The sequence below is a fragment of the Rhinolophus sinicus genome, linkage group LG06, assembly GCF_036562045.2.
Source record: "Rhinolophus sinicus isolate RSC01 linkage group LG06, ASM3656204v1, whole genome shotgun sequence".
Classification (NCBI taxonomy): Eukaryota; Metazoa; Chordata; class Mammalia; order Chiroptera; family Rhinolophidae; genus Rhinolophus; species Rhinolophus sinicus.
In genome coordinates this window covers 138679893-138700662 of record NC_133756.1, presented here as the reverse complement: position 1 = coordinate 138700662, position 20770 = coordinate 138679893, and the positions used below count along the sequence as shown (strand labels likewise).

At 36.1% G+C, this 20770-nt stretch overlaps 1 protein-coding gene across 6 annotated transcripts in view; it reads right to left on the bottom strand.

Moving 5' to 3' along the window:
• Window positions 1–2003: 2003 nt before the first annotated feature.
• Window positions 2004–20770, bottom strand: part of BBOX1 (gamma-butyrobetaine hydroxylase 1) — a 62887-nt gene continuing 44120 nt past the window's right edge. For all 6 annotated transcript variants that reach the window (XM_074336151.1, XM_074336152.1, XM_074336153.1 and 3 more), the window contains 4 exons: window positions 12663–12768; window positions 7540–7736; window positions 3917–4083; window positions 2004–2565 (listed from right to left, as the gene is read on the bottom strand). In XM_074336151.1, coding sequence (XP_074192252.1) covers window positions 2405–2565; window positions 3917–4083; window positions 7540–7736; window positions 12663–12768 — 631 coding nt within the window. In that variant the 3' untranslated portion in view covers window positions 2004–2404. The remainder of the gene's footprint in view (window positions 2566–3916; window positions 4084–7539; window positions 7737–12662; window positions 12769–20770) is intronic.

The window sequence follows — 20770 nt, the reverse complement described above, 5'->3', positions numbered from 1 at the left end:
ACTTGGCCCCCATCTCTGTCTTCAGCCTCATGAATCTCTTCTCACCCTAATCTACCCTCTCCCTCTACAACCTCTGTTGTTATACCTAATAATAGTTAACATCTACTGAATACTTACCTTAAGCTGGGAACTCTGTTAAAGTCTTCACATAGATGTTTTTCAAACTTCTCTGATGAGACACATCACCTGGGATGCTTGTTAAAAAACACAATTCCTGGTCCTTATCCTAGACCATTGAATCATAATCTTCAAGGAATGAGCCTGGGAAGTTGTATTAAAAACACATACACACACATAGAACACCATGGTGACTCTTACCATCTGAGAAGTTTGGGAAAAGACTGCGTTGCATGAATTTTCATTTAATACTCATAGACTTAATGAGATAAGAGCTGTTATTAGTTTCATTTATAGGTAGAAAAACTGAAGTTTAAGGAAGAGTTTATTTGTCCAAAGTCATAGTTAACTGATTGTCATTATTACAATTTGAACCTAGGCATCCAATCCCAGAATTGACACCACTGTTATGCTTTACCCTCTCTCATTGTGTGTCAACACATGCACTGTGTTCACTCTCAATTCTCTGCGTCTTTTCTGCTTTTTGACTTGGAAAGTTGTTTTCTTATTTCTGCCTGGAAAACCACTATTAACCCTCATTCTACTTAGATTGAAGCTTTCATTAACGTCCTCAGTCTGGCTTGTTTGCCTTTCTATGAACCATTTTGTTAACATAACACATCATCATCTATATCTTTATCTGTTCCCCTACCAAACTATAGGCAGGCACATCTCAAGTCCTTTTGTGTGTTCAGTCTAGCAGAGTGTCTGACATATACCAAGTAGGTGATAAATATCTGCTGAATGAATCAAAGTATAATAAGTTACTTTAGCTGGGAAAGTGCCTGGGCTTTAGATGGTATGAATGAACGGAGCTAGGGTTACTCCAGAAAGGTATTGAATGCTGCCTCTGAGAACCAGGCCGTGTCCTTGTTGAATTCACTTGTTTTCATTCTAGGAGTGTCTTAGGGGAGATGGGATTGAGAACCCAACCCATTCCTTTTGAAGTTCGAAGGACTCAAACATATGTGCTATAGTACAGTAGACCCAGTCAAGACCAGAAGATAGGATAGGACAATGAAGGCACCAGAAAGGGGCAGAAAGAGAGTCTGAGCTGGTGATGTGGACTCAAGGCCAGATTTCAGAGAATCAGAGGGGTGTGGTGGCATGACCTTCAGACACTCTTTTTCCAGACTCCCAGTCCTATGGCTGCACTGTGAGTGTGAAGCCAAAGTTAGAACATGGATGGAAGCAGTGTTTTCACTTGGTCTTAAGGCAACAGGTAGAGTTCTGCTGTGGTGGCAGTGATTAAGACTTTCAAAGTAAGGGGTTTGTTTAGGGTCCAAAATGTATGGGGTAAAAATCTACATTCTACCAGGATTTCAGCAAATGGTAGTGGTGAGGCTCCCTTTTTTTTGGCAAGAGTAGGGAAGGGACTGGATTCAATAGCAGTGGGATTTCCATGGCTGGCAGTGACAGCTCTGTTCCACTGCTGGGGACAAGGCAGTGACCATAGAGGAAGCCAAGACCAGCAGGTAGATCTGTGCACAGGTTAACAGACATTGTGTTCATTTATGAGGGTTGTATGCATCTTGATTCTCTTAATACCTTTCTTATTATTAATTGAAGGCAAGGAATGAGGAGAACTGACTCACGGATAGATATAAGCTTTTCTGGTCTTAGGAGTATTTATTTGGGGCAAGAGAAACTGAGGGAGACTAGATTTTCTCTTAATTTGGCATGCATGGGTTTGGTGTCATAATTTAAGTATTAAAGGTAATGTTGACATCACCAGGTTGGTGAAGTCTAGAAATCTGGGTAATATAATTCTTTAACAAAAGTGAGTAAAACAGATCTTTGAAAATATGAAGACGTTTCCTAAGATGCTAAAGACAGTCATAGGCAGTCATGAAAAATGAGACCCTATAGGCAACAGAACAGAAACCTGTTTTGTATGAGACAAGTTTTATTTGAAACACAAGCTTTACTTGACACAAATCTTTCTTTAAAAAAGGTGTTATTTGAAGAAAGGTTTTATTTGATGCAAAACTATTTGTGGGCATTCTGGAGATTCTCATATACAGGCAAAGGAAATTAGGTCATACATGCAATAGAACAGAAAGGATGCTTTGTTTGGAAAAAAGAGAGAACACTGATACAACATCCAAAGAGTTGGCATTGCAAGTGATTACAAAGAAAAGAAAACTCTGGTGAGAAAGGTGACATGTTCAATGTTAAAGAAATTAATGTGTGCATGGCATGGATCATAGTCTGTGAAGACCGATAGCCTTGCCATATATTACAAAATACTCTCCCTGGAATTGTGTTGAAATTACAGATCTGAGATTCAGTTGCTATTCTGAACACTCTTCCTCAAGATGCGAAGCCTTGACATCACCACATCCCAGTCGGCGTAAGCTCCTTCTAGATGGCGGGATATCTCAGTTCCTGCTTCATAGCTTTGCCGGCCGTGAAGTAAACGCCAGTTATCAAAAGTAATCACATCACCTAGACAAAGGATGTTTTCAATATGAATCATCATGAGTTTAATATTTGCAGAGCAGGAAAATGCAAAATATCATTGATACTTAGTTTGCATCAAAAAACAGTATGTTTATGTCTTGTTTTAAATCTGTACATTTACTTTTCACACAAATCAGGCCACTGGATGCAAACAGCTTTAGACTTTTTGACATTTAAACTCCATAGCCTGGTAGCCTCCTGTAGGAACTTTTATAATTCTTACTTGAAATATCTCTGTGTAAAACTTTTGAAATTTTCTTCCTCACTGTTACTTATCTCCTACCTAAAAATGTTCATTTCCAGTTTAACAGCTTCAAAGAATTATAATGCTAGTGACATTCTTGGTTTGTCTTTTGTGTTTCTAGAACATTTATGTGCATTATTCCATAACCTCATAAAAATCCTAAAAAGAGAATATTATCTCTTCTTTTCATACATGAGAAAACTGAGGCTCTGAGAAGTTGAGGGATTTGCCTGAAGCTATGCTACCATTAAATGGTGAAGCTTGGATTGCAATTCCTATTCTTTGGTATTTTTCTCCCACAGTATTCCATTTTTACATGTTACTGCTCTTAAAATCAAGCTGGTGTGAGTGCATAGCAGCAGATATATGGAGATTTCTAGTTTTACTTTCTTAGGCCAAAGATCAGTTCAAACAATAATCACCAGTGAAACGAATCTTCCACTTCCTGGCTAAATCAGCAGAGGGAAATTATGCTTTTTATATTAAATAACAGAAGCCTTAAGTTTGATGTCACTTTACTGAGTTGAGATGGTCCAGGGAAAAAACGATGCTTTCTGCTCCTTTATTTCACGTAGCTGGAATATTTCAAGTACAGGTACTACTTTATTTCAGGTAACACTATGTCTGCCAAATCAGATAAGCTTAATGAGTAAATATTACTCATGTAGTTTAGAGTGAGACTCATGGGGTAATTTCATTTGTTTACCAACACAGAAGAATTAGGTACAAGCTTCAGTTTGTATCGATTGGCTAGCAGCGTAGAAAATATAAGTCATCAGTCTTGATATCAGGCATGAGAATTCATTTGGCCTATAGCTTGTTTTTCAAGTATTTATTCTTTAAGTTGGAGGTTGTTAAATTTTGGTGTGCTTAAGGAGCTTGTTAAAAATGAGTATTTTAAAGTCTGGAGAGTAGGTGGAGCAGGGGTGGGGGCCGGGAGTCTGCTCTTTAAGCAAGTTGGCTACTCACCAGGATTCTACGGTAAGTGTGCCACATGACATACCCCAGAAAAACTGCTTAGAGATTGCTCTGAACAATTATGGGTGAAGAAAATACATCCGTGCAGTTGTTTGAGAAAACATGCTCACTGACCTGGATTCATCTTGAAAGTAAACTTGGATTCTTTACAGTTCATGAGGTCAACAAACTCCTTCAGAGCAGTGTAAAAAGGCTGAACTTTTTCAACAGGTACATCAAATATTGTGTCTCTAGTTGCATTATTGAAGTTGATGCGAACCACTTGGCCTTTATCATCTAATCTGTTTTTTTAAAGAGAAAAAGTTAAAATACATAAGTCACAAAGTATCTATTACATTTCTGAGGATCAATTTGTCTTGGAAGGTGATTCTGAAATACAGTATTAAAGAATCCAAACACATGAAAGTGTTCAGGTGATGTGTGGTATAGTGTATTCAATTGTTTTTCATTTATTCACTTAGCAAGTACTTTTAGAAATCTTCCAACCTAAGTGCCAGAATGATTCAAATTAATTTAAAGCAAATGTTCCTAGAGATTCCAGTTAAAACGTTTTTTATGTTTAGGGAAATGAATTCATTCTTCATTCTTTGAGATAATAGCTTTTACCTATTCACATATTTTTAAGTCCATAGGCCCATCACTTTATGTTTCATCTATTGAGGTTTTAAGTCTGATTTTATTGGAGTATTATTGGAAAGAAAGATCTGTTTTTTTAAATGTTTGCAATATACTTTTCTAATGCAGTCCCTTGTTTACAGATGGGGAAACTGAGGCACAGAGGAATGCCTAGTCTGAGGTGCATTCTTTGGATCTTTATATCTATGGCACCCTTTTTACCATCCTTTATGTTACTGACAAGGGTGTCATGACATTGAAACTTCTTGGGGCTCTTCCATTCTAGCCACTCTGACGATCTATTCTTTTTTCACTAACACCATAATTCTTTGATAGGAATGGTTATGCTAGTTATGAACTCTCTCTTTTAGAGTCCATGAGTGTATCCTCCCATACCAATGAAGGGAATTTTGTGATTCATTAATCTAATTAAGTCAGAATAGTGTGTCCCATGGTACATTGCATTAAGCTTTCATATCCAAGAATTCTTATGTATAAGCAATATAATCAATTCTCTCTCTCTCTCTCTCTCTCTCTCTCTCTCTCTCTCTTGCTCTCTCTCTCTTTCTCTGTTTGTGTAACAGAGTCTTTGTTTCCTTTCACTTGATACTGACTTTCTATCTGAGAAAAGAAGATACAAATTCATTATTTAGAATTCTCAGCTATGACATGAAGGGAAATAGAAAGCAAATTAGTTTCTAGAGAAGACGTTATTCTGAAGATTGAAAAGCGTTAGAGGAGATGAGTGGCTGACATCTTGAAGAGCAACCTAAAATGAAAAATTGAATCTGAACAAGAAGGAAATTCTGTCTGTACCAATAGAATGAAAGGACGGTCCCAATGCAGGGTTATATGATGGGGAAGGGTAAAAAGGATGATGAGGAACAACTGGCTATGTTTTAACTCTATATAAGATGACTGATCTCTCAGAGAACACTATTCGGAACTAGAATTTATTTTTGATGTCTGTCTTTCTCTCACACCCTTCATCCAATCTGTCAGGAAAATATGCTGTCTTGACGTACAAATGTATCTCAAAATGAAGTCTTCTGCACACTCCCACTCTCACCACTCGTGTTTACAGCACCCTCTCCTCTAACCCTGCAGAAGCTCCCTAACTGCTCTTCCTGCTCCCGTCCTTGCTCTTCTACACTCCGTTCAGCATGGCAGCCAGGAGGCTCCATTTAAAATGTAAATAAATTTATATAAATATAAATGTCTCTCTTTCCATGAAACCTTGCAGTACCTCCCTATTCCACTAAGAGTGAAAGCCAATGCTCTTACAATGGCTAACAAAGCTGGACATGAACTTAGCCCTGTTTGACCTTATTTCTTCATACTCTACTCCACACTGGCCACTTTACTTTCTTTGAACACACCAGACTGTTCTTAGGGCCTTGGTAAGACCTTTCTTCTAGCTGTTTCTGGAAACTCCTTATCTTGGCAATCTCCCTCACTCCTTGAAGTTTTTGCTTAAATACCACCTAGTCAGTAAATATTTTCCTCGTCACATTATTTAGAGACGCAAGCTTTATCCTCCTCTAAGTCTTTTGTCCTAGAGACTCCTCTTATCCTGACTTACTTTTCCTTTTTTCTTAAGTATTTAAAATGTTCTAATATTCATTTTAATTTCCTCATTTGTTTTAAAATTTCTAATTCTCCCCTCTGCTGTGAGACCACAAGCTACTTGAAGGCAGGAAGCTTTGTTTGGCTCACTGAGGTAGCCCAAGCACTAAGAAGAGGGGCTGACCTCAATAAATATTTGTTGAATGAATAAATGAAGGCTTTATGTGTGTATCAGAAAGTGGAGTGAGTACTCTGGGGATTTGATTATTTATTAAACGAGTTTATTTTTATATTATTGGGCTATTTCTCCTAAAAGAAGAATACAAACTCAATTCTAAAATTGGAAACACCCGAAAATTTATCAACTGAGGTCTGATAAGTAAAACACGTCTTAGAAAGACAATGTAAGATACTTCTCAAATAAAAGGATAAGTGTGTATCCTTTGTAGATACTTGAAAAATTGTGATCAAATAATGTCAAATGAAAAGAGAACACAAAATGTTCTATATAGGGAACATATGATTTTTGTTGGCATCAATTTGGGGAGACATCCCTGTTTCATTCTTAGCACATGTGGTTCAGATAAAGGTGACCTTGTTCCAGAGATGAACATGTGACCCAGGAACAGCCAATGGCCAGTCAGAATTGTCTGACTTTCTGTCTATGGTGATCGTTTCAAGGATTCACTTGGACACAGTGAGTCATTTAGTTTCATTGTAGCTATTGGGAAGTAAGTGCTTTCTATGTGCAGTTGATGGAGAAACTGAACTTAAAATGGTTCCCTGCCACGTGGAACTGAGCTAAAATGGTGGCTCAAGTGGAGAGAGAAGTCCCCAGCCTAAGCCCCAGCCCACTTCCGCATAACCACCTCCAAGCCACACCTTGAGCCAATCACCAGATGACACCTACCCCTTCCCCGACTCAAGGAAGTTCCCAACCCATAAAAACTTGCTCAAAACCTTGTTAGGGGCTCAGTCTTTTTGGGAAGGATCTCGCTGAGCCCGCCGGCATAATAAAACTGACTCTCCTGACTCTCTGAGTGCCACTTGGGTTCTTTCCAGCTCTGGTATCCATAACACAGTGATTACCAGTTCTAAGGATAATGAAAAGTTGGAGCTTGCACTGATTATCTTTGAAAATGAAGCCAACACAAAGGATGGCAAAGCTAAGGGGTGAATTAAAAAGTGATCAATTTCAAATAACATTGTTTAACTCCTGTATCTTCCTAATTTGCATTAGATTCTTTCACTTCTAGCTAAAAGATTTCTGACTAGTACAGTCACACTGATAATAACTATATCTTAAAAATTAAGTGGGCATGAAGTTTTAGTTATTTCCCTTATGTTGATTAAGAACAGAGGCTTTTATGAAATTTGATAAATAATTTTTTTATGATGAAAAGATTTTTTTGTGTGTGTTCCCATCTAAAATTGGATTAAAGAGTTAATAAAAAGTAAAGCTCTGGAGTTAATTGAAGCTTTCTAGGTTTAAGCTTTAGGTTAATGAAGCTCTTGCTGTCAATTGTTTTATTGAGAAATTTATAAATAGTACTTACTCTATAATTTTGTGTTTGGATTGTACAGAGAAATCACAGTAATCCACGCCAATGTCTGTGAAGTCCACAAAGGTGGAGGACAAAATCTGGAATGCCCGAGGATTTTTTTCCTTGAGCTTTCGGCATACATTAAATCCATCTACAATTTCTGAATCACCCCCAGTGACTGTTTGTTTTATGCAGTGCAGAAGCTGAACCTGTAAAGAGAAATATGTTTTAAAATGATGTGCACTTACAGTTTTTGACACTGTGTTAAAGAAAGATACAGAAAGATATGGATGCACTAAAATCAACAGAACTTTTTATATTTGTCTTTGGTCAGCAGGGAAAGGGGTTGGGGAGAAAAAAATTGCTTGTCATCAATATTTTTATCATTCAAACATTGTTACAATTGAAGACACGACACAGGGCACAGGCATAATGATGTTCATTAGTAAATGAAAGGCACAGATTATAATAGCTGCAGGGAGTGAGCACTTCCTGTTTGAGTATTTATGCACTTCCTGTTGGCTGTACAAAGGAAGTGGGATTTAATCTGGGTAAAGGAGGATGGATAAGATTTTTGAGTATGTAGAAGAGATTGGAAAAAGTGAATCAGGTGACAGTGATGATGGCTATGCAAAAAATGCACATTTCACTGGTATCAAAAGGTTTGGCTGCAGTAGAGCGTCACACCTGGGAATAGATCCAGTTGGAAAGGTAATTTGGAATCTCATCATGGAGAGTCTTGAATGTCAGATGAAGGATGGTATTGGACTTTCTCTTGTGCACAGAAGAGAATCGTTAATGGCTTTTGAATATGGAAGTCAAAACTGAGTTGAAGAATGTTAATCTAGTGGTATTACATGGGATGCATTTTTTTTTTTTTTTAAGGGAGGAACTAGTGAGAGAGTAACTACTTGGGAGTCTAATGCAATAATTCATGGGTATGGATAGGAAGGGAATGAGGTAGGATGGAGGGAATGAGCCTATGAGGTTGGATAAACCCACGGAACACTGGGACTGAGAAACCAAAGGATAGTAAATATTAGTTATTTTTACCAAGATTTAGGGGAAAATGTTGAACATTATTTCATTTTGTAAAGCAAACAGTAAAATTAAAAAACAAAACAAAAACAAATTCTTGAATGGAGTTCGTTTTCCTTGGTCATGTAAGTCAGCATGGGTGGGTGACTTTGAATACCTAAATTTAGACCCTGATTTTCTGTGTCTAAAGAAACCTAACACTATTCAGCTATAAAAATTTTATTCTTGGTGAGTGAAATAAAAATAAAAACCAATGTCTCGCAGTTCTTATAGCAAGGAAGAGGCAAAAATGATCAAATACCCAGACTAGGGGGATATTTATATGAGTGGAGAAGTATCCATATAATTTGCTTATCTCCATAGATTGTCTAGCCACAGTGCTGCCTATTAGAACTTTCTATAATGATGGAAATGTTCTTCTATGTTGCCCAATACAATTGTCACTAGTCCCACACGGCTATAGGACATTTAAAATGTGGCTGGAGTGACTGAGGAACTTAATTTTAGATTTTCTTAAAACTTAATTCATTTAAATTAAAATTTAAATAGTCATTTGTGGCTAGTGATTACTATATTAAATAGTGCAGGTCTAGCACACATCCTGCCACCCTCACAAAACGGCATACATTTTCTCAATGTTTTAAATTTTGTAAGTACTTGTTCTCAAATTACGATTGTGTCATGTACATTTATTAATTCCTCACTACAATCCTTAGAATTTGGTACTTTCAGCTTCATTATGTAGGTGAGGAAAGTGACACCCAGAAATGAAAAAAAATCAACCAGCTAGTAAAATCTCAGCTAATCCATGATAAAACTGGTATCAAACCTTGGTCGATTTGCCTCAAAATCCTCCTGCAGCAAATTCCTTTCCTATATATAGATAAATCTCTTTATAGGTCTCTTAATAATTCAGTATTGTGTGGTATGTGCTTTGTAAACTTAAACTTCCATTTCTGATTGATGAAGTCTTAGTTTCTGATGTTACGAGAGGAGAGAACTGGTCTAAATTAATAATAGTTCAGTTCTTAAATTGATGCTAGTTTTTCTTAAACTTGAAAAAATACTTGCCTAAGTTGACTAAGTTGTAGAAAACCATCTCATTACCAGGGCAACAAGGGATGAAGCAGCATGATTAAAAAGAAGATGAAGTGAAAATGTCAACCTCAAATGTACCAAACTCCAAGAAGGCAAAACAATAGCATAACTTTGTCTCTGGAAGAATCAGAGTGTTCTTTAAATCCTTTTAGATTTTACCATAATGAAGTAACACAGAATAATTCAAATATAAATCTTTATAAAAGGTCAACTGATGTCTTTTACATGTGGCCAGGCCAAGTAATAATCTTCTCTTGCGTATATTTCTATTTTAATGTAATCTTATGAAACAAAAGGACAGAGCCAGAAAACACTTTTACTGCTAATTCAAAAGGTAAATATATGCCTAATGTGTATAAAAACCAGTACAATTTCATGTAAGTCATTCGGAACTAAAAGTAGTTTCTTTCTAAATGTTACTTTATGGCAGCATGTGACTTTTGGCCCAGACAATGAAGTAAGCGAAGCAACATCTGTATTTCATTAAAGATGTGCTTCCTTGTCCCGGACCTATGTGATCCAAATTGATCAAACTGAACTCTCAACAGGTAACTTATCCAGATCATTTCGTCGGTACTGAAAAGAACATTGACTCATTCTGTTTGTTATGAAAACCCTCCAACTTTGGAACAAAGACCCCTGAATAACTCAAAATGGAAACTTGAACAATAGCATAAAGAAGTGCCCACATTTTAACTATTCTTCTACTAGGATCTAGACATTTCAGGACTCATCTTTTATTTTAAATTCTCCTATTGAGTTATTTAGCTTTGGCTGTTTCATTTGCTGATGGCGATAGGTACAAATTTATGGCATTTCTTTGCCTCTTTACAGCATATCTGTTAACACGTTGCGTACGGCGGGGTTTAAATCCTTCGTGAAGATTCTCGTGATCCGTACGCAATGTGTTAAGTTTCTATTGCATGAAAGGTGCTGAGTTAAGTCTTGAGATATAGGGAAGTATAAGATCCAGTTCCTGTATTTTGTAATGAGTTTGGCAATGTGTATAAATAATCATCACAGTATATAAATTACAGAAATTCAGAAAGGTTAACTCAAGACCAGTCTGGTATGGTGAAAAAGCTAGGTTGAGGCCTGAGTTCAAGTCCAAGCTCCCTATTATTCAGATGTCACCCTGTGAAAGTATTTAACCTTGTTCTGTGTCCTTTCCTTATCTGACATAAAAAGACATGATTCATCCCCTCTACCTGAAAGAAATGCAAAGAGGGATAAGATAAAGTAATGTAAGTAAAAATGCTTTGAAAGAGTATAAAATGCTATGAAAATGTCAAGCATTATACTACACTTTAGCAATATTTATGAAGTCATTTAATCACTTTTCCATAGGCTTTCCATTTTAAACCAGAAACAAAACCTAAACTCATAAAAAGCAGCAGGTAATTTAAAAATTCAAATGGAAGCTTTAGTTCTCTAGTCTAATTGTAAAAACTTTATTCCATCTAACTTTCCCAACCTATCTTTAGCAGACGAACTGAGCTGATTAGTTTGGCTTTTAACCCCAAGGGTTTTAGAAAATTTCTGGATCACAGTTAGAACAAATTCTATTGTGTACCTTTTCCTCCCCCAAACCCTACCCCCAAAATGACTGTAGTGGCCATTTCACTGTCATCTAGTTCAAAGAAAGCATGTGGTGTTTTGCAATCAACAAAATAGTTTGAAATGTGAAGTCAAAATACTAGGCTAGCTTAGTTAATGCTGGCTAGGACAATGGAAAACAACAAGGGCACAGAGAAAACGTGTTTAGTAATTGATGGAAAAAACAGACTAATTTTGATTTCCACCCATTTTACCTTCATTAGCTAGAGAATTGCCCCAAATTTCCACTTACATTTACCTTTGAAAATATAAATTTCTGTGTAGTTACTTCATTTATTCCTACTCAGCTCTAAAAATAGAAACAAAATATCTTTTCAGAGGTAGTTTCCTGACCATTTCTTGGTTTAACAAAATGATGCTTTTGTAAAAATGCAGCTGGTTTAGTAGAATGAAAATTTTGTAATAATATAGTGGAAGAAGGTCTTTCTAGAAATTCTCCTGAAGGATTTGTGGCTCCATGCTGAACATTTCCTTCCTTGATGAGGAATCTTGATGGGAGAGTAGATGGTTTCTAAAAATAGCCAAGGTGATTCTGCTCCTTGCATTCACATCCTTGTAGTACATCTTTGCAGCTTCCTAGAAAAGGTGGCCTCTACTTCTTCATCTCTTGAATCTGACCTAAACTTATGACCAAAAAACATGGCCGAAATGACGCTGTGTTGATGACTAGCCTAAGTCTTGAGAGGCCTTGTATATTTTGGCTTGCTCTCTGGACATCCTGACAGCTTCTCTGTGCAGAAGCCAGGGCTAGGCAGCAGGAGGATGATAGGCTAGATCAAGTGGAGCCGAGACGAGCCATCTCAGACCCCATCCCCTACCCGACTCAGCAGCAGCAGAACTGCCCAAATGAATGCAGCCCAAACTGTAAAAACATGACTTAAGTAAATGTTCTTTTAAACCCTTAAGTCATGGAATTTTTTGTTGTTGTTGTTTGTTTGGTTTTTTGTTTGTTTGTTTTGTTTTTTTGTAGTAATAGCTAACTGATAGAAATGATGGCCATGTGACTTTGTGGGAAAAACCCTACATTGCGTTCCCTTGTTTTCTTTTCTCTTTTAACTCTCTTGGGAATGGTAAACATGCAAAAAGACCTCAAGAAGTAAGTTGTGGTGAAATGTATTGATAAAGCAAAGAATGCCTATAGTTATTTCCAGGAAGAAACAAACAAGCAAAATGTTTAAACAATATATATGAAAATCTTCTATCCCATGGGAATGCTCAGCTATTCAGGATTTAGATACAGAGATTTGTAAGTTTGGATTGTTTTTGGAGAAAGAAGATCTACGTAAGCCAAATTAGCCGGTAAAACATAATCTTCTAGGTTGAAAATATAGGACACTGGTCCTTGGCTTGCCTTGTGGAAAATGTGGGGAGGCTCACCTTACCCCAGGTGGATGATGGAGGGCCGGATAATCAGTGTGAAAACTTAGCTTCCCAGTGGTGTAAGCCACATTGTTTGCGTCGATTTTGTCTTGCACATGCCAAGTATGTCTGTAAAGCACAAGAAACATATGTTTAAACAGGCTGTCACTAAACCAGAGGAAATGTGTTAGAATGAACTTGCTCCATGGGGGAAATGCAAACTTTTCATTTTATGAAATAATTACAATAATGACTACAAGCCAAGGAAGAGGGTCTGACCTTACTTTGTCTAAAGTAACCACTTCCGAATTAGCATCTTCTCATTGCTCTTCTCTCCAAAATAGAATGCATTTGTCTATCCTATGGAGTTTATAGAGAGCTGTATGTTGAATTGTAGGTTATGTTTTCTAATAGCTTAATGCCTTTTTATAAATGGTTTTTTGATGTGAAATTAGTATAACTATTTGGTTACCCCATATTATAGCTACATAGGAATGATGAGATCAATGCTTGATTTATTGAGCATTTGGCACCATAATGGATTAGATTTTTTCCACTCCAAGATGAATAATTAGTGTTTTTAAAATAATATTATTGATGAAAATGTATTAAAACTAGATAGTAGTAATGTTTTCAAAACATTGTCTATATACTAAATGACACAGAATTATACACTTTAAAATGGTTACTTTTGTGTTATGTCCACTTCTACCTCCATTACCAGCAAAAGAGCTTGGCTTAAAAGTTAGAAAATGTTAATTAATAAAAGAACTAGGAACTGGTTGCAACTCTGTGACAAGAAAATAAATCATTATTCAGCTTCTGTAAGGCTTTTCTCTTAGAAGATGGAGGAAATAGGTAATTGGAAGGAAGCCATGTTCCCAAATGAACCAAAACTGTCTACAAAAAAAAGTCACCATATATGCATGTCATTTTATTGCTGTTACAATGTTTATTTTTAAATTTATGTTCACACTTATTAAATGATTTTTCAATGAAATTATATTTAACACCTGTTCTATTCCAGGCATTGTTTTGCATTAGAAATAGAGCAGAGCACACACAAAAAATTACCAAATCTAATATTACATAGAGATAAGTGCTTTAAAGAAAATAAAGCAAGGTAAGGAGATAAAGATTAGGGGACTGGAGAATATCATGGCAGAGATGATGCTTTGGGGAGTACTCTAAGAATAGCTGGAAGTTTTCATAGAGACCTGAATAAAATCAGGGAAGAACTGTGAATTTCTGGAAGACATATTTTAGGCAGAGAAATCTGAAGTGAAAATAGGGTTTCTTCCCCATTCTCTGGTGTTGAGGTTGCAACTAGCTATTTAGCTCTGTTTTTCTTTTCTTTTTTTTTTTTTTCTCATGTAAAATCAGGATGGAAAGCCTGGTATATCTTTCAGTAAAGGTTAAAGACCAATCCACATGTCATGAACTGCAAAGAGACCTAGTGAAATGAGAAGAGGAGTATATACAGCTTATTGCAAACTCATTTCAAATATGAGTCACACACAGTCCATTATATTTAATGACTGTAGCGAAGAAATACATATTCTCTATGAAGTTCATGCCACGCCAAGTCCCAGATATGATACAGGTTTAGGCTGTAGTCAACATCAGCATTCTAAGAATTATCAACACGTAGGAAGGGATTTAAGGAGACACAAAAAGTAATTTCATCAAGTTGTAGAATATATAATAACTTCTGACTAAGCAGATGATGCTGTTGACACTGTCAAGTAGGAAATGACTATATTTAACTTTTGTTTTCAAGAGTGATGATGGTTTTGCATTGATTCACCTACATTGTCTTTCCTGGTTTCTCCTATGATTGAGGGAAAACTAACTGAGTTTTGCGGCAGCCAAGAGCTGGCTGAGATTCAAGGTGCGAGCTTTAGCCAGGGAATAGCTCTCTGCTTTGTTTGACATTATCTGGCTTCTACAGGGACATGGCCTGTGACTTGGCTTCCTCAGAGCAGTTCTTCAGCACTCGGAGCTAACTGGCAGGGGATAATAAACACTTTTTTTTTTTTCAGCCCTAAAGTATCTTAGGCACAGTATGGGATGTGTAGTCTAAAAGTCTGTGCTCGTACATAATGATAAATCCCAGGAAAGGAGCTTGCCAATCCCCACCATAAAACCTTCTCCTAATAGTTTTAGCATAAGTCTGGAGAAATCCTAGAAATGTGTACTTTTCTCCCTCCTTATAGAAAGGAACCATGCCAACAAAGATGCTGTGCTTGTCTGTGATTCTAAGCTTTGAATTATCCTTCTCAAATCCAAATCTCCAATGAAACACAACAGAAAGAAATGCAAGCACATCTATCGGCTTGTGTAGAAATGATTTTTTAAAAGCCCACTTGTGGAGTCTTAGTGAAATGAGGGTGTACTTACGTGCACCTCTCATTAGAGACATGTTCTAAAATTGTTCTAAGTAAGGCAGCAACTCAAGCAGATTAACAAACATTGTCATGACTGAAGCAGAGATGCAGGGACAGATTGTTCTAGAGCTGAAGAGGTGGGCATCTTAATCCAATGGTACAGACTTGCTTGGTATTGTGCCACAAAAATCCTACTTTTGCCAAAGATGCTATGTTAAACAAAGCTAAACAACCAAAGATGCTACATGAAACAAACCACTGACCCATTCATGTCATTCTTAACATTTAACTAGAACTTTCCATGATGGTTTTCTCATTTATTCAAGGTTTTTGTCAAAAGCTCCTGTACATTAAAAATCATGATTTTCAGAGAATATTTCATAGGCTTGGTTTAAATGCTAATTCATTAGATTCACCCTAATCTAGATGACCAGTCATAGATATCATGATATTTCATGATATTAATAGTGTTTTGTGACAAGTTTGAAACCTTCAGTGATTATGGAATGCTTAAAAATTATTTTTGATAGATTTGTCCTTTATACCCTTGGTGATAGATTTTATACTGTTTTTGGTTAGTGGCTCACTCTTGGAAAATCATGCTGGATTTGTTTGTAATCATTTTTTTTTTTTTTTTTTTTTTTTTTTTATGAAGAACTACTCACATGAAAAGATGGTCTATACCTGCAACCTGGCTTTATTATCACCAGCAGCTACAACCCCCAATGTTGACCAGCTGCAAACTCTTTTTGCACATTATGGAAGAATGCCTTCTTTTGAACATCAGTTACTTATCCCATTGGATTAAAAACGTGATGCTCACATCTTATTTTTATTTTTAAAATTTTAATATGGAAAATGATCTTCTGGCTAAAATAAACGAAAACATTTTATAGTTAGCCATCCAAAGGAATACCACAGTGCATATTATTTCTCACTATCATTGTGACACTTCCATATGTGACTTCCCAGAGGCAGTCACTCACCAGAACTCCAGCCATTTATTTTTCCATTATCATTTATTAGACACATACGTTGGGCCAGGAACTGAGGATGCGGAAGAGAACAGATTTGCCCCTCATGAAAGTTAGTCTACAGGGAAGACAAGTTAGTGTGATTTGTTTTCCAAAGCTAAAGTACAAGGTGTCATAAGAGTAAACACGTGAAGCTTAAATGGAGACCTGAAGATTGAATGGGATTTGCCTAGAAATAAAGGTCATTGTAGGCAGAAGAATGGCCTGTCAGAAGGCCCTGTGGAAGGAGAGAACATGGCCTAACAAAAGAAGCGAGAGAAATTCAGTCTGGGCTGGAGTGGAGAGGATTTCTCTGTGTCAATTCTTGGCTTCATCTCAAATTTCTGCTTCTTTACTGTCCTGTAAAGTCTTGCAAAAAAAATATTTCATTACATCAGGGAATTGAGTTCAAACATGTTCTTTATCTCATAGCAATGAGCCCTCTATCAAAAACGTTTGTTAATTGAAAACATGGACTCTAGAAGAGTAAATTGGTTATTTTTCTGATGGTGTGATTATTAACTTTAATCCTGGCCTAAGCTATATAGTTTAGGTCTATTTAGACCATAAGTACTTTAGCCATCAATTACTAGTATTATCTTATTTCTAGGGGAAGGGTTACAGTTATTTGTAAACAATACTTGGCAAAATTGCTAGAATTGGATTTTAAAAAGTCATCTTTTTGGTTCTGCTTATATTATGGACACATTTATATTGCATGCATTCCTGAATATTAATAATTTCATACCATTTTTTTAAGTGAGAATTCACATCTCCAAACACAAACTAGAAAGACAGAAGTAACCTTTCTGATATCTAGAATTGTTCTTACTGAATCCATTAAACTATTATGGAAATCTCCATGAAGCATAAAGATGTAAAGTAAACAAGGAAAATTCTGGGGTTATGGTGGTGACCGTTTTTAATTTCTCTGAATTCTCTCTGAAAGACATCTAGAGTGTAAACCTCCAAATTTGGGGACAACATCTCACCAAAATTAGGTGACAAGATATTTCCATGAACCCCCAAAATGAATGGGTATAGAGATGGACCTTCCAAAGCCATAACACGTGGTATCAGCAATCGTATAGGAGAATGCGGAGGGAAGCAATTAGGTACCTGAAGGATCTGAAAAAGTCAAAGTCCGTAACAGATATTTACTGGCATGTGCAGTTAAGCAATTTGAGAATGGCAGTTAAACCTGAGAGGGGCTTTTCACATTCCAGTATAGCTGAGTGCAAGAAGTCCATGGTAAGGGACTGGAATAGTCTGGGCCCCATGAACTCTCAAAAATTCACCAAACTCCCTTCCGTGATAAAGCTTCCTTCTGAGGAAGACTCCAAAATGAGCATTACAGGGACAAAGGAAAAAGAAGTCTAGATGAAAGTGAAGTAGAGAAGCCAGGAGGTCTGAGAATGTTATTAACCATAATTTTGAAGTATGGCTTAAAACTGTAAGTTACAAAAGATTTCTGAATCTTAGCTCCCTTTAATAGCAAGAAAACAAATTTCACTTAAAAATCAGCAACATAAAATGATTAAGGTTTAATTTCATAGTTATTTTAAGAAAAAAAAAAGAGAATAAATAGCAAAATAGCTACAGACAATACATGCCAGAAAAATATGCCCCCAAAAGATTAAAAAAAGCATCATTTTCTATTTCTAACTTCTGTTTTCTATTTATAATGACTTTTAATGAACCTAAAGATTTTAATAAATGGTACAACACGTAGAAAAATAACCTACAAGAAAATCAGAAACTCAAAAATAAGATGATATATTCAGGAAAAGTGGTTTTTAATCTCTAAAAAGTGAAGATTAGAAGAAATGCATGATCAAATAATAATAGCAGATAATGCCTTTAAATAACTAGAAAAGGGAGAAAAATTTAAATATCAAAAAAGGAAGCAGTAAGAAGGATTTGAGAGAAAGTAACAAATTAAGAGAATAGGCAGACGATTTAATATGTGCATACTAGGAGTCCTTCAAAGAAGAAGCCCAAAGAACAGAACAAATACTAAAAACTGTAATTCAAAAAAATATTCTTGAAATTAAAAAAAAAATAAAGATTTGAAACTGCATTCTGAAAGACCAAATTATATACTCCCTAAAAATTGCCTCAGAACAACCAACAACACAGTCTGTAAAATTACTGGTTTAAAAAAAAAAAAAAAAAAAAGAAATTTTTGGGGCATCTAGGTAAAAAATATCAAATTACTGAGAAGGAAAAGAAAATTAGATAACCAATAAAACCATAGTGCATATTAAAGATGCTGTGAGCCAAGAATTTTATATTTAGCCAAGTTGATTTTCAAGTATAAAGGCCTTAAACTGCTGTCAACATGCAAGAATTCAGAGACTATTGTTCCCGGGAGTCCTTCCTGAGGAATTTACAAGAGAACAGTCTTCAGACAACTAAAGTGAGTAGTGATATGTTGCAATAGCACTGGCGCTGATTACTAAACTTGTATTTACTAATAGAACTAATTATAGGGAAGAAAGAAACCAGATGATCAAAACACTGAAAAGTTAGGAAAACAAACAGTAGTGCCAAGGGATGCACACTGGGGCAATAATACTTTAAACCTGGGAAAAAAAGGTGGTGAAAACCATAAAATTCAGGAGAGCCATTACATTTGGGGACAAAAGAGAGGTTTGTGATTGGCTGGGATGTGTGGATGGGTTCTGGAGTGGCTGACCATGTTCCATTTCTTGATCTGGGTGGTGTTCAAGCATATTTGCCTTACAATAATTCACTGAGCTATACTTTTGTTTTACGTGATTTTTTTGTATCTGTATTATATTTTACCATCAGAAGTGTTTTTTTAAATTTATTTTTAAAGGTTAATGATTCTCCCAATAATAAAAATGAAGACAAGTAATGATAGCAACATGATAACTACCTCTAAAAATGTAAAGAAAAATGTTAATAACAATTTGCTCCAAAGTCCCAAATACCTAAGTTATTAAAATCTTAGAATGCAGAGCATTGCAAAATAATGATGATGGTGATGATGATGATGATGATGATGATGATGATGATAGTAATAGTAGTAGTAACTTAGGAAAATTCCACATTAAACATATTTTGTAGTTTTTTGGGGGGATGGGAGGTAAAATTGTGCTTAATTTATTTAATCTGAACAAGATTGGATGCTAGTTTAGATTACCAATGTGAAAGATTAAAATATAAACTTTATTTTCTCTTGTGACAAGTTACCTGATTCTTTGTTGATTGTTATTTTCCCTTTTCATAAAGAGTTGGCTATAACTGAACTTAATAGAGGGAAAGGGGATTATATTCTGGTGCTGTCGTTATGATTTAGTTTAAGAAATTGCCATATAATCCTGTCAAATTATTCCCTCGCATCTGAACTCTGAATATGACTAGAAGCCCCATTTGACAACCAACCTTATTATGGCATTGGATCTAAAGGGGAAATGTTAGATAACAAACTGCCATAGTACCATGGTGTGACGGAAAGATTACAGACAGCTAAGTAAATCTGGGTTTGCAGCCTGATTGTTTTGCCTGTTTCCTTACCTTTAAAATGGGGATAATAATTCTTACGAGAATTGCGAAGATTCAAGATGATGGTAAAGCATTGAGCACAATACTTAGCACATAAAAGGTGCTTACTGAAAATTTATTTTTCCCATCCCAGTAATAACAGTTGCCTGTCCTGGCTGCACAGACTATAACCAAAGAGGCAATGGAGTTCAGAGGACTTGTGGAGAAGCAATTGCCTTATTAGGGCATCCTATAAATTTTCTCAAATGATTTCTAGAGGAGCATGAGGCACAGAAGTTATTTTTCCTTTCATTCATGAGATGACCTCATACTCAAGTGGTTTTCTTGGCAGCAACTTTAATTACTATGAAACCTAATATTACAAAGGGAACCCTAGGGACTGTCTCTTGGCTGATAACATAAACTGGGGTTCACAATGGCTGAAAGAACATAACTTGTTACTCTGCTTAGGAAACCCTAATAGTCACAAGAATACACATTTTAAAGGCCCCAGCCCCAACACAAACACTACGGTTAGTAGTAAATCTTAAAACAACTCATTAAGAAATCCCAATGTGAATTTTTTTACAAAGTAGGATGGAATTACAACTAAATTCAGAACTCAGACAAGTTTTCTTTGCTTTCTTCCCAAGTCTGAATTGCTTTTAGGTTGTTTATTCATAACTCAGAAGCCATTTTTTTATTCAAGATGGGCGGTGTGGTTTTCTCAAGCAATTTCTTGGCTAGAGCTTCAACAAAATGGGTAAACTTGTTTTTTCTTCTGCTGTTCAGTCCCCACACCTCACAAATGTTTTCTGGTAACATGTATATCAAGCAAGTAGCTGTTTCGAAGTCAAATTTGGAGGCAGTGCTAATGGCAGTAGCAATTTCTAAGGGCCAGATGCCAAGAAATAATAATATTTTTCACTCATACACCCTCAATCTCTCATACAACTTAATGTGTGAAATGCTGCTGGGCTGGCTTACAGAAATGCTAGTAGAAATCCAGTGAATGCTGGAAAGGAGATATACTCCCCAGAAGCCATTTCAATTTTTTTAATTCTTGACTGGCTGGTGTATTTGACAGACAGCCCATTAGAAACATTTTGTTTGACATTATTTTATTCATCCAATGAAGCCTGCATGCAACACACTCATGCAGATGCAAAGCTACGTAGTAGCATTTTCCTTTTTCCTAGCAAACTTTCATCCAAAGGCCTG